Source organism: Pagrus pagrus (genome assembly GCF_965226575.1).
Source record: "Pagrus pagrus genome assembly, chromosome: 23".
NCBI classification, from domain to species: Eukaryota; Metazoa; Chordata; class Actinopteri; order Spariformes; family Sparidae; genus Pagrus; species Pagrus pagrus.
Window position 1 is genome coordinate 21,594,089 of NC_140205.1, and position 14,738 is coordinate 21,608,826.

The window sequence follows — 14,738 nt, forward strand, 5'->3', positions numbered from 1 at the left end:
CTGGCCTGCTGTTGGTATAGACATGTCTGCACTACCTGCGACCCCTGCCTCCAATCTCACATGGACTCCCCTCGTGTTGAGTCGTGATGTGTAGTCTTCTAAGGTCTAGGTCTTATGGTAAATGATGTTCATTAAAAAAGGCACATACAAACCAGAAGTATTAAATAAACAGCAGTATGAGATTCTTTTCTAGAACATGAAATACTGCTGAGAAAGGCTCTGTTCAAAGACTAGACTTTTAACTATGAAGCCTGATCTATTGTAGGGAGCACGACACTTTTGAGTAAGTGTCATTCGACAGAAATGAAGCTGTTAAGGGACTATCCAATCACATCGCACCACTAAATATGACAGTGTCCATGACATAGCAAAATCTCGAGTGCGACACATGAATGGAAAGCGTCAGGTGACACTTTTTTTCTCTTGAAAACACGTTATTTCTGTCTACACAGGTGTCATGTGTCCGACCATAAATCAGCCACAAGCATTGTTACAAATGTCAACAGGATTTAATGACAATTTTTTTAAACTTCTGGAACAGAACCCAGAAATTCCAGTTTTACTTCTGTTACAAACAGACCAAGAGCTGTAAACATGAAGTCATATTGACCCACCGGTATCTCATTCATGGGACAGTTGTGGTGTCACACAGCATCCTCAGTGTTAGATGGACCCATATGGGGAGATCAAATTCTGGTGAATGACAACAGCTAATGTAGCACTTCATTCAAGATCAGCATTATTAGTCCAGATCTCATGTGTCATAAATAACAGACTACAACAGTGGATAAGTGTGTGTGTTTTTAGGGAGGGTGCATAGTTAGCCAAACCCCATAGGGACAGACACCAAAACACAACGGACTTAACTGCTTTTCACTATTGGATTAAGCAGGAACATCTCCACACTCAAAGTGATGTGCATACTTCGCATGATTGCTACATTATATTTGCAATATTATGTAAATGTAGATTAATTTGGAGATCTGCCTCTATTTCCACAATCAGCAGATCTAACAGTAGCTTTGCATTTGAGCCAAAATCATAGATCTACTATCATGAAATCCAGTGGTTGGTCTGCTTTGCTTTCACATCACACCCAAACCTATTAACTTGGGACCAAGACTGCTCCAGAACCGGACCACTGGTTTCATTGTTTAATGTGTGAACAAGAGTGACCGCTGTACCTAACTGAACCACAAAGAGAAAAACATCAGCGTTCATTCAAGTTAACATACTGTATATGCAGCTGTTCCTCTTGAGGACATTTATTAACATAGGTAAGGAAAAGGTAAAAAAATGTTTTCCATCATAAATCATCAGATAATACTGGCCTATATTGATATTGGCATAAATCCACCAGTGAATCTCACCACAGATTTCTGTAGTAAAGAAAACTATCAAAAGGTGGCAAATTGCAGGTGGCTCAAAAATGGAAACATTACAATCTGCTTTCAATCACAGGCTTTTGAAAGGGAGTAAACAGCTCCTCTGTCATTTAGGTTTATAGATTGCCAAGTACTGCAATGACAGTCAACATCAAAACTACTGCTATCATTAGTCCCAATCACACTGCCTTTTTATCTCGCAACGACATTCCTCCTCGCTGTCTATGTGAAAGTTACAGAGGCTAAATGGGTGACAGTTTCGTTCCACCTCTGATCCACCAGTGGAGGTAGTATCAGAGCCACAACCGAGGAGCTACAACGTCTGTGTGTAAGGGTTAGCTGGCAGCGTGGGACAGGAGTGTGTCAGTCTGATGGTGTTCAGTCTGAAAGCTAAACAGATCCTTCACTCATCAAATAAAACAGAAATGTCCCACACGTCAACCCACTAAAGCAACGTAGTGTGGTAGCAGGTTATGTCTTCAGCATTTTATATGAGGCTTCAGTGAACTTAGCCCCTGAAAACAGCAACATGGCAAGTTTTTCTTCACTCAGATAGAGGGTCTAAGGACAGAGGATGTCGTTCACTGTACAGATTGTAAAGCCCATTGAGGCAAAGCGATTGTGATTTTGGGCTTTATAAATAAAATTGATTTGATCCCTCCTCACAATGAGAGCCGGACAGGATCCGCTATTTACTGATGGTGATTGTGTGGTCATTTAGAGCAAAAAACTTCTTTGTCACTTTCCAGGATGTATAGTGGGTCAGGATCTCAATCACAACACTTAATAACTGCATCCATATGATTATAAACTGTCATTTACATCTACAGTGGAAACACATTAAAAACAAACACACAGATTTCATCGTTATAATGTGTACCATCATGCCTCTTTTGGTTCTGCTACGCCGGCATGCTGTATGAAATGACACACTGCAGCGGCTAAATGCCACCACTGCTTTTTTCAGTGCGAACAAACAAAGGAAGTGTAAAGGCGAGCCTTCTTTGCGGCGATATTGTAGAATCTCTGTGTGAAAAGGGCTATAGACTTCAGTGATTGTGACTTTGTGAGCATGAGACATTTTATCAGCTCAGGAACTACAACGGCAACCATGACAACAGATGGTGTACTGGAGAACAGTAGTGGGCCACCCACGTAAAGGTGTATATAATGATGCCAACTTGTTGTTATGGTGATAACTTGAGAATAATCCTGAGGTTGTCTTGTTGAAAAGCCTTTTGTTACCTTGGTGTGTTGGCTGCTGCGGGTGCGAGTGGTGACGGGCGGTTTCCCTCTGCTCCCCAGCGGTCTCTCCACAACTGGAGCTGGTTCAGGTTCTGCCACAGGCTCTGGTTCTGGTTCAACTATCACTTCTGACAAAACACAGTAAAGTCTGTGATTAGTTTTTGTCAGTTAGTTTCTTACCCTCCAGGCAGCCATTAGTTTCCCTTCATGTCAGTACATATTTGTTGTCAAAGACACAGATCTCGCCGTCATGCAGGTAGGGACTGTGAGACACCGCCTTGCCAGTTCATTTCTTTTGAATGCAAAAATACTTTCCAGACCTCCATGTTTGCTTATCATAGTGTCATAATATCAGGCTTTCTGGTAGATGACTCTGAAATCCAAGACATTTGAATGTTGTTGAATATAACAAGTATGACTTTCATGGGTAATAGTACTGTATATGGCCTTAAAATACCTTCTTTCTTTTACTAAAAGCCTAACTAGGGACGGGAGTTGGAAACTAGCATTAGCTATAATCTCTGTATGCAGAACATCAGTCACATTGACTTGTTTGTAACGAGTGGAAGTGTTACTATGTTAACCTGCATTGTCCCTATCAAATAAACTAAATTAAATTAATTAAATAATAATGTGATATTTTTAGATACACAATTTTTGTTGTTCTTGATATTTTCAGAAAGTGGACACCAAATTTTAAGATCATCATATTTTTGACCAAATACCTTGATATCGAAACAATACTGCAGGGATGACTGTGGGTACCTTCACAAAATATTAACACAAGAGCTTTCTGATAAATTATCATGAGTAATTTAGATATAATGGTGGTTAATGGTAAGTATTCAAAAAAGTAGGTGCAGAAACTGACATCACTATACATTAATGCATTAAAACAAGGAAGAGACAACATTTAAGTCATAACAGCATTTAACTATATCCCTATATAGTCTCATAGCATAATGATATAATATCTATATATTGCCTAGCCCTATTGGGCAATATGACTCACTGTATGACTCATTTCTATCTTAGCCATAACATTGATAAATCCAACAAATGCAAGTTATTTTACATCATGGACTCGAACTAGCAGCTGCCTTAAAGTCAGACATGACCTGAAAAGTACGGCATGCTTTGGAAAGTGGGCGTCGATGTAAACATAAACGTGTAAGGACTGGTAACAACATGCAAAACCACTACAACGTTGCCTTAATAACATTCTCACTCAATACACCGTAATATCACATTTGCCCAATGTAAGACCATCAAAACTGCAAGTAACAGAACATCACATTTTATAATGAACCACTTCCAAGTAAAAGTACCAGGAAAGTGAAACCATACTGTACATATTTTGTAAATAAGATTACCTATACATTATAAGCATATAAACCCTTAATCTACCATAGTCAAGCACATATAATCAGTATGAATGGTGCAACACTGTTCTCACCATCCTCCTTGTCACTGTACAGGTCTGATTCAGAGTTGCCGTTGTGGTTGATCTCTATCTCTGTGAGAACCAGCTCTGGCAGTGGCGGCTGTGCCGGACCGTCATCCAGCAGCTTCTGCAGTTTCTTCTCGTACAGTTTGCGGGTGGATGCTGGGAGGAGGAGCAGAGAAATTCAGTTAAACCTGTACTAGAAAATCTGACATGTCAGAGTGGGGGAGAACTCATCAATAAGTAGAAATGATTCATAACCAACCAGAATAGCCAAAAAAGTAATGTTAAAGGATAACTACCGTTTTTTACAACCTGGACCTTATTTCTAGCAAAACATATGGTCATTTACTCACCCAGATAACTTTGGTGTCATTCGGCGTCGTTCGGACGAAATTAGATCCAGTGTAGCGCCGATATATCCATGTAATGTGAGTGACGGGGCACCGAAGCGCAGCCTCTATGAGCATTATCTGCCACGAAACTAGTTCATTTCACCAATATTTTGTTACGATATGCTAGTGCTATTCCCTTCCGAGTCCGGGCTCGTCTGTTGTCAACATCCGGGGTCTGTAGGTTGACCTACTACCTCTGACCTGGAAGATGTTGTCTCTGAGCTGCGCGCGCACCCGCGACAGCCCGGCTTGTTTACCTGTAGCTGCTACTGCTAGTTTGACCCCGGATGTTGAAAACGGACGAGCCCGGACTCAGAGGGGAATAGCACTAGCGTATCATGACAAAATATTGGTGAAATGAACTAGTTTTGTGGCAGATAATGTGTTATATAGAGGCTGTGTGTCGCTGCCCCGTCACTCGCATTATATGGATATATCGGCGCTACACTGGATCTAATTTCGTCCGAACGACTCCAAATGAAACCAAAGTTATCTGGGTGAGTAAATGACCATATATTTTGCTAGAAAAAAGGTCCAGGTTGTAAAAAACGGTAAGAGCCTAGCCTCTTCTTGATGGAGAACCAGCTTATTATTGACTTTTTTTTTTAAAGTTGGAATTTAGTAATATTATTGCTCCAAGATTCTTATAGAGATGTTGCGGTTCCCAATAGTCAGTACTTACATTTGTAAGTGAAAACCTGCCCTTTCCCATGACAAGAATATACACGCCTGATTGACATTTGGGTTCTGTCTCAGCTACACAAGTAGTATGAGTGCTATAATGAGTGTACATAAATTAGGTAGATAACATGTTTGGAATGGGATCCCTGGAACCGGTTGTTGGACACCTACAGGGCTCCAATCAGAGAACAGAGTTGTCAGGTGGATTTAAGCAGCCATCCAAAAGGCAACAGTAGGAGAAACTCTGGATGATAAACACTATTATTGAATAAACCCTCCACCCTAAAAGCAAGACAAACACCTGCATGGGAGATAGCTCTGATGAACACCTTCATACTGGCACCATAAAGTGTGCATGCAAATCAACAGCTGCAAAGAAAAATGGGACAGTGAATATTGTGTTTTCTTTATTTCTCTTCAATCTTCAGTATGATTATTTATCATAGTTTATGATTTGGTAATATTATCTCATTAATCTCACATGTCTGTGTGTTGCACCTCATCTACACTGGCTGTGCAACAAAAGCAGCACATGAGCAACAGCTGCAGTCACTGTGCATACTGCATCTGTTCATCCACACTTCTGTTCTGCACTCACAGCCCAACACACAATCATGTATACACGTGAGAGAGAAAAGCACACGCAGACTGCTACACGGCTGGTGTTGACAGCTGGCTGTGTGTCTGCTGTGTTAGATGGGTGAATAAAACTGTGGCCGAAACTTGTCAGGTGTAGGCAGGGTGTTTAGAACCTGGAGTTGGACTGTATGATCCCACGCTCATCAAACTTGAACCAGATAAGAAAATTATGACTTGACATCTAAAAACATATACACATGCAAATATAAATAGACATATCTAAAATCTGAAGGACTGACAGAATAGTCTTCAGCCAGTATAAAGCACCCTGGTGTCATTTAGTCAGTGACAGATCCAACATACCTACTCAAAAACACTGTCATCTTCCAATCATATCGTTGGAAACGGAAATGGAAAAGTAGCTACATTACTTTTATACGCTGCAAATTTTCTATACAACATGTATATTAAACAATAATAAAAATATGATGAAATAAGTAGTCTATCATCCTATTTGAGTAAAAAGCCAGCATGTTTTCTGATCTGCTTCTGTTGAATTTGCTGTTAATAACAACTCAAAACTTCTCTCATGTTTACCTGTTGTCTTCATAAATGCAGCATTATGGTTTTTTTGTTTTACATGAAAATGCAATTAAATGCGATAAATTCCAGCTGGTTCTAATTTGCTTGTTTGATCGGAGTTAAGCATATGTCAGTGAAACTCATTACATTAACGCTGTACCCTGCATGCGACACGAACCAGTGTTGGCAACAAAATCATTTGATTTCATAGTCTCCTGTTGGAGTGTCAGAACTGGTTGTGAGCAACACAACGTTTCTTTTTACTTTCTGTTGCTCACATTGAAAGTGAGATATGGACGAGGAATGGTCATCTGTGTGCTGAGGGCAGAGGTCACCTCACCCTTTAACCTCATATGATCCTGCTGCTGTTTGCACTGATGTGAGCACTCACCCACTATTGGCCCCGCGTCCACTCCGTGCTTGAGCAGCTCGTCCTTCAGGCCCTGGTCGGTCAGCACGGTCACATCCAGCTCGTCCGGCCGAACCTTGTCTGTTTTCCTGGTGGCTTTCTGTTGGATGAGGACAAGACAGCCTGGTTGGTGATGCAATGATACACCCTACCTAAAAAATTCAGATTCAGGTCAGGGACTACCATGGCTTTATTGTGGGCCTGAGGCAGTGTAATCAGCAGGTGATCAAATGAAAAGGTGAGCCAACAGACAGGTGTGTTTCTGTGTGTGCGTGGTTTATGTTTTAATCAAGAGTGTGTCACATGTGAACACTGTATTATCTTAGCAGTCAGTGCACAAACACTTATTAAAAAATAAAATCCCCCCACACCGTTTTGTAATAGTGAGATAAGAAGTGAGACAAGTAAAAAATAGGAAAAGTCAATAAAATATGACTGCTAGGCTCACACCCTAAAGCCTAAACGGACACTGTCCCACCCTGCCCTGCCCCCATGTTCACCTCCAAACACCCTCCTGTGAAAGCTGTGTTTGTCAAGCTTTCAGACGGTTACAGAAACCTGTTCACCAGGTTGCTGACTATACACAGTGGATTAGTGTTGTCAAATATATCAAAATAGTGATATATAGTGATTCTGAGTATTTGAAATGGTTTCAATCCTCAGCTTATGCAGTATAGATACACTAGCACTGGAGTTGCACATGCACGTCTGTCGGGGTCACATTGCCCTGCCTCCTCCACAATACACAAGCCTTGTTACATGTAAATACAAATCTAAAATGTAATGCCAAGATTGTTTCAGTTTACCCCGTGATATCGCACATATCGATAGTAAGTAACGAAATCCAGCATGGTAACAATACTAGAGTGGAATGACCATTCTTTTAATAAATCCATCATCCTCCTCCTTTCATCTATAAAGAGATATGTGTATTCATGCACAATCACACAAGAGTTGAAAGATGATCTTAAACTTTAGAAGATACCTTCAATTTCCTGATGAAGTGAAGCCAAGGAAAAAAAGAGAGAGAAAAACGTGTGGCACTCTGAGCAGATGCTGCAGGCGCTTCCTCATAGTAAACAACATGCTGGCTCACACCAGCCTGCAGGAAATTACTGCGTGTTTGAAGCCAGCTGCCTCTGAAACCAAGCCCAGCGTCTCCTCCTCTGCTCACAGCCTACTCTCTGAGTACATAAAGTATGTGCATCAGATATTTTGCTCAGGCACAATGGGAGAATACCACGCTGCCATGTTTTGAACCAACACATTTTCAAAAGACTGAACTGAAAAGTTTAAAAAGAATCCAACAGTGGTCAGTGTGCAGAACCTCCAGTCGCTCCGATGACTGCTGAAGTCACACTGCTCAGATCAACACGTACTGCAGCTGTTTCATAGTAAAAGCCGCAGTACAATCTAGGGCTGCAACTAATGATTATTTCCATTTTGGATTCAGCCATCCATTACTTTCCAAATTATTCCATTAGTTGTTTCGTATCGGAAATGTCAGAAAATTGGGGAAAATGTCAATCAATTTTTCTCAAAGCCCAAGATGACGTCCTTAAATGTCTCGTATTGTCCTCAACCAAAAGAAATTCAGTTTACTGTCATAAGGAGGAAAATGTAATCAGAGAATTTTGACTAAAAACATACTCAAACCCATTAATCAATAATTAAAAAAGTTGGTGATTAATTTAATAGAATTTAGATTTAGAATGCCTTTGTTGTCATCGCACACAGTTGTACACTAGAAATGTGCGCACACACGCACACACACGCATCTTTTATTTTGGTTGCAAAAACATTTTTACTCTCAAGTACAAATAGTGCATATATGCACTACCTAACTCAACAATGTCACTTTCAATAATTTGCACTCAGTACGTTTCCGTTTTTTATATTTATTATTCTTTTTGTGGTATTTATTTTTATATAATAATATATATATTTTAATTCTATGCTGAGCCTCTGAAACGAAATTTCGCTCTGTGTTCACTTGTTGCACACTGAATGACAATAAAGTCTGTCTAAGTCTAAGTCTAAGTCTAAGTATCCACCAGTCAGTTTTGTGGCTCAACTGAGGAATGTTGTTTTCACTTCACTTCCTTCAGTGTGACCTCGCATTGACATTTCCCTCCAACAGGTCTTTATGGACACTACATTGAGACTATTACCTGTGTCGATGCAGAATCCAGCAGTAGGTGAGCTGAAGTCACAAAACAGTTGTGTCACCGTGATAATAGGTGTCATTTGTGATGAAAAACTGTTAGACAAAATAATGTTACTACGCTACACAAACGATTCAGACAAAATGCTTACTGCATCGGTATTTCTAAAAAACAGACAGAAAAATGTTCAATGTCAATGCCAGGTCAACTAGATTGAAGAGATGATTTGACCAAAACCTGCATTACATTGTTTCTTTTACAGAACTATTTGAAATGTGCATTCCTTCTAGTTGACTCTTGACTCATTCAGCTGGCAACAAATCAACAGAAAATGTGAGGAATGCAAAGATGATTTGCTCAACTTCAGTGGTGAGGCTTTACCACGCTTCACAGCATGTAATAAATGTGAGTAGACACACAGAGAGGCTGTCTTACTCTGCGTCTGGCTCACAGTGGGCCCTCAGCAGGGTTTGGTCTGGATGTGAGCCAGGCCGTTTCATAATAACAGTCGGGGCTGAGAGAGCAGGAGAAGAGGAGGAGGGAAGAGGGCGTCTGTGACCCAGCCTCTGTAGACCACACCCTGGCCTTTAAAGGCATAACTGAGCGCTGAGCTCACAGCTCAGCTCTGTGGAGTAAACTCACTACAAACACTGTCAGACTTTCCTTTACAACTCCTCACTGAAGCCTGGATGGAGTAGTGTGAGGACGAGACATGCCAGGACCTGCGGCTGCGTGATGTAACCGGCTGCTTGGCTGAGTGACAATGGAGTATGTGTCGTTAGCCATAATTTACTCTGCTAACATTAACCACAACTGTTTGCATTGTTGCTGTAACACAGTCTTCATACTTTACAGCTTTTTCTTCTGAATCCCACCAACACAACATAAAGAGGGAGGACCTTTAAGCACAACAGACAAAGAATGTGAGCCTTCATTTGGAAAGGCCTCTCTGACTCCACGTAACTATTTCAGAAATGTAAGGAATGACTCTTTGCGCTGCATGCCCACCTCCACCTCCACCTCCACCTGCAGCCAATAATCACTCAGACATGTGAGCACTGGGTCTCACAAGATAAACAATGTCAACACTGCAGCACCTTATAACACAAAGGACAAAGTAATTACACATGTGCCGCGTTTTTCCACAGCCCTTGACTTTTTAGCACGCATGCGCCTGCATGCACACACAGTAGCAGTCTGAGCACAAATTCCTCTACCTCAGGAAAGTATTTCCTCAAAGCAGAGGCAAAACCCATTAAGACAACTGCAGGAGCTGCTCTAAAACGTATTCCTGGTCTACCGTTCCAACCTTAAATCTGCACTGGGTAGATGTCTTACACTCCTCTATCAGTCAATCACAAACCTCAGCTGAGACAGAAGAATCTCATTTTCTCGCATTTCCACATGGCTACTAGCAGAACGTTTTCCAAACACAAGACATACAATATCAGAACTCAAGAGGTTGAATACCACAGGTGATGTTTTCACCTGTGTCTGCTGGTTAGTTAGTTGGTTTGTCAGCAGGATTACACAAAAACTACTAAACATATATCCATTAAACTTGGATGATGGATGGGCCTAGGCCCAGAATAGACCCCAGTAACTTCTGGTATAGATCCAGATAAAAAGGGACTGATACCTAATCATATAGTAAGAAAAAACCTCAAAGAAATCATAATTTCCTAGAACCCAAGATGATGTCATAAAATGTCAGAGCAAGACTAAAATCCAAACATATTCCCTTTATGTTTGCGGAAGATAAGCAACATTAGTTGAGTGCGTCCCTTCTACCACACGGCCAGTGTGGCAGGCAGGCACTGTTCTGAAGTGGCTGTTGTGCCCTTAGAACAAAGTTGCAGATTTCCTTATTTATAATTACATACAACTTAGCAAATAACTGCAATCCGTGCATGACCAGCAGCTGCATGTTAATTGGTGAAGCAACACGTGGTTCTCTTCCTGTGTAGGTCTGTTGAACTCCAACAGTCACCTCTTTTTCATTTAAGCAAGTAATTTGTTAAGGAGGAAGAATTAGGTTCCAGAAGGTAGGGGGACAAAAAAGTAGTTCATATCAACGCAGCAGCGGCGGGGAACTCTTTTGATCCCTAGGAATCAGTGCCAACTTGACAAAGACTTTGTCAAGAACAAATGTCGCGATTAAAGGCTGAATTTCTTCTGTGTTTTAGATCATTGGAATTGGGGAAAAAAAATGTAAATCTGTGGGTTGTTTGACTCTTGGCTGGACTTGCCAAGTGCTTTCGAAAACAAAATGGGTATTTGTCAGCATTGCCTAACATTTTAAGGATTAAACAACTGAGATAACCTTTATTCACTTAACAGTAATCCTGCCTTCTGAATGAATCCCATCAATGCACAAATAAAAAACACAAACAAAGTTTTCACTGTTTCTGATCGGCTGCATTAACTGGGGTTACATTTCATTACCATGTGACTGACTAAATATACAAAATGTTCAAAAACCAGCGCTTTGAGATTTGATTTGAGTACACACACACACACACACACACACACACACACACACACACACACACACACACACACACACACACACACACACACACACACACACACACACACACACACACACACACACACACGTTAACAGTAAACCACATCCCCTCTGCCCTTCAGCATTTATTTGTCATCTTAAACTCATGAAAGATTGATCATCCTCATGGTCCACACCATGATGCAGAGCTGCTGTTCAAAACAATCAGGTGAACTCACACGAGTTCATAGAACCGACATGAATGTAAAGCTTGACAGAAATATGCAGGGTAGCACCTGCACACAAGGTTTGTCCAACCTGCAAGCAGCAGAGAGTCACCACCTTTTTTACAAACCCCGTTCATTCAGTTGTCATGTGCAGACCGCCCCCAAACAAGTCCAGACCAGACCTGTCCTGCTGCACACCTGTTTGACTCCAAATCCACAAAAACACTGACTGAGAGATTCTCTCTGCACATTTTACAGTGTGCTGTAACTGTATATTCAACACCCAACATTGGGAGGCGTTTTTCAACAGTTTTGTTAATTTCTCAGAGAATAATGCATGGATCCTAAGGAGTGGTTTTTATTTATGTTAAATCAGGACATATGTAGGTGGCTGGTCAAAGACACCAATAACCGATATTTGGAACTGATAAATTTGTAGCAAAAAGGAAAATTTTAGTGTCAAAATTTCAAACAATTTACTCAAGTACTGTTCTTAAGTACAATTTTCAGGTACTTTAGCGTTAGGGTTAGAGTATTTCTATGTTCTGCTACTTTATGCTTCGTCTCCACTACATTTATTTAATAAATTTAGTTACTTTGCAGAATCAACTATTTCATTGTTAATTGGCTATTAATTGTGGTGTGTTACCAATCAGATAGTGTTGTGGATGGCACATTGTGTGAGAGGAAGCTGCATCAGAGCCAAAGAAGCACATTTTTAAGTAAATATTTTATCAGCAATCTGACAGAAAAATCACAATGTCATTAGTCGAAAAAATGTGGAATATGGGCCTGATTATAGGTCTATCTCCAGCACAGACCCCAACAAAGGTCACACCATCATGATTTTGTTCATAGTTTTGTCTGTGAAAATGAAAACTGTGATGCAAAAATGATGATCCCCAGTAATCGTCAATCATACCATACATGTGTGGAGGAGATATTGAATACTGCCTATGTGGAAAAAATAATGGATACTTCATTTCATCTGGTTGCCTCCCTCTTTTGCCTGCTCTGAAATCATCAATGACCGATCCGGAGATCATTTAAGCCATTTAAGACAGGGTAAAAATATAAAATGTAAGTGTTCAAAATGTAAGGACTTGGGGGAGAAGAAAAAAAAGTAAAGCAATTGAGTCGTCATGATTTTTTTTAAAAACTTGAAAATAGAGCAAGCAATCCAACAAGATATGATGATATAAATAGTTCCTATAAGGCTAGGTCAAGTTTACAATGCTGTGATACTAGTGCCTGAGTTTTGGTACCAGTACAAAAACATTTCCTTTATCCAACAGAAGAGTTCTCAAATGTGTCACGACTCTTCTGAGTTAGACATTTCAGTTGCTACAGGCACACCAAGCCCTAACCTTGACCAACTGTCATTTCTTAACTTTTGTAAAGTAAACTTCATGTTCTCTTTACAGTACGATGAGATAAAAATCCTCTGTGCTCAAGTCTAAAGTGATATGAGATGGCTCAACATGTACAACCAACTTGTGGACACACTTCAGAAAGTCAGCAGGCTTCAGAAGAAAATCCTTGACCTGCTCCTATTCAAGGCTTCTGAAGAACACAGGCAGCTGCTGGCTGGAGGGATTATTATTATTAAAACAAAAGAGGAATGCAGAGAAACTCAGACCCAACACCCACACAAAAACATCTCAACAGAAACTGCACTCATTCAGTCACCCATCAGCCTCCTTATCTGGAGTAGTTTCTGCATCTGGGCGTGATTTGATTTCATGTAACTACAGGCAAAGCAGCAACTCTACTGGTCCACTCAAACTGCCCTCCAAAGGTAAACTGATTAAATTAACATGTCAAAGAGCAAATGATCTGCATGAGACAGAGAATCCCTGCTCGGGCTGCGTTGCAGATATAATAAGTGATACCAACCTGTTTGGATCTGTGGTCTTGTTGTTGCTAACAACAGTGAAGACACTTCGAGCTGATGTAAAGAGGGGACGCTTTTGGGGGGAAGTGAAAGCTGAGGCGTGCTAATGTGGTTTGTGGGCCTGAAGTGTTCGGGGTTTGGCCACATTCATTCATAAGACTTTGGTTTAAATATTTTGCATTTCTTCGTGTCCTCTGGGAAAATCCCTGATAGTTCAGTTGAAAGAGAAAGTGCTGAGGGACCAAATTAATGACAACGACTGAAAGCATAGGTCTCTATCTGCTGAAGTGAGCTGCAGGGGTGTAACCTTAAAATCTATACTGAGAAGAAAAGTTGGTCAATTTATTGGTCAGGTAGTTCTGACTTCTGATGTGCATTTATAGACTTTAAGGAGGAGCAGTCGATTCACCACAAAGTGTTCTGGAGAGAAGTGGTCGCGGTCGTCGTTGGTGTATTTATATTCGGGTCCCTGAACAGTAAATCACATTAGTAAAGAACTTGGCAGAAAGCAAATGCACTAGTTTTAACTTGGACCGCCCTGCAGCCTACTGCCGTGTAACATTATCTTTCGGCGAATTCAATCAGAATTTCACTTCGAAACAAAATAAACCAAACTCACTCTGCCGGAGGAGCGACTTCTGCTGGAGACCACGGGCGGCGGCAGCTCCTCGTCGCTGGAGAAGGCGTCCAGAGTCGTGGCCGTGACATGTTGGTTGTTCTGAGCGGTCAGGTTCTTCAGATAAAGCTGGACATACACGTCTTTGGTCGGGTTGCCGCTCGGAAGCTCCACGTTGTGGGCCAGCAGCTCGCTCTTCAGCTTGTCCTTGGTGAGCACAGACGGGTCGTCCAGATACTCCGGCATGTCGGCGTGTGGATGGAGGGACAGTTACCGTCGCCTGGTAAGTTAGCTAGCTAACAAGGAGGGAAAATGGAATAAACGGAGGGGAGGTTCGGTCTGCGTGGAGCGGCTAACCAGCGCCTCTTACTGGATTCAAATCGCAAAACAAATACAAGCTAAGCGGGCAAAACTGAGTCGAACTAAAAAAGGAACACAAAGACAAAACGAGGATGACTGCGTGCCGCTGCTCTCCTTCCTCCTATACGCCAAAGAATAGAGAAGTGAAAACGGTCCTCGGTGCCTGCTCGGGTAAAATCTACATCACGGTGCTCAGGGATAACCCGGGCCGGAAGTGACTGCCTGTAGAAACCGGCTCCTATTGGTC

The 14,738-nt window shown here is 41.3% G+C and overlaps 1 protein-coding gene across 8 annotated transcripts in view; it reads right to left on the reverse strand.

Moving 5' to 3' along the window:
• Positions 1-14,717, reverse strand: part of tmpoa (thymopoietin a) — a 28,279-nt gene extending 13,562 nt beyond the window's left edge. For 6 of the 8 annotated variants that reach the window (XM_084345809.1, XM_084345812.1, XM_084345808.1 and 3 more), the window contains exons 1-4: positions 14,135-14,717; positions 6,703-6,820; positions 4,087-4,236; positions 2,631-2,758 (exon numbers count right to left, since the gene is read on the reverse strand). In XM_084345809.1, coding sequence (XP_084201935.1) covers positions 2,631-2,758; positions 4,087-4,236; positions 6,703-6,820; positions 14,135-14,377 — 639 coding nt within the window. In that variant the 5' untranslated portion in view covers positions 14,378-14,717. The remainder of the gene's footprint in view (positions 1-2,630; positions 2,759-4,086; positions 4,237-6,702; positions 6,821-14,134) is intronic. The other 2 variants (XM_084345813.1, XM_084345814.1) reach the window with 1 other exon arrangement.
• Between the last annotated feature and the right edge of the window lie 21 nt (positions 14,718-14,738).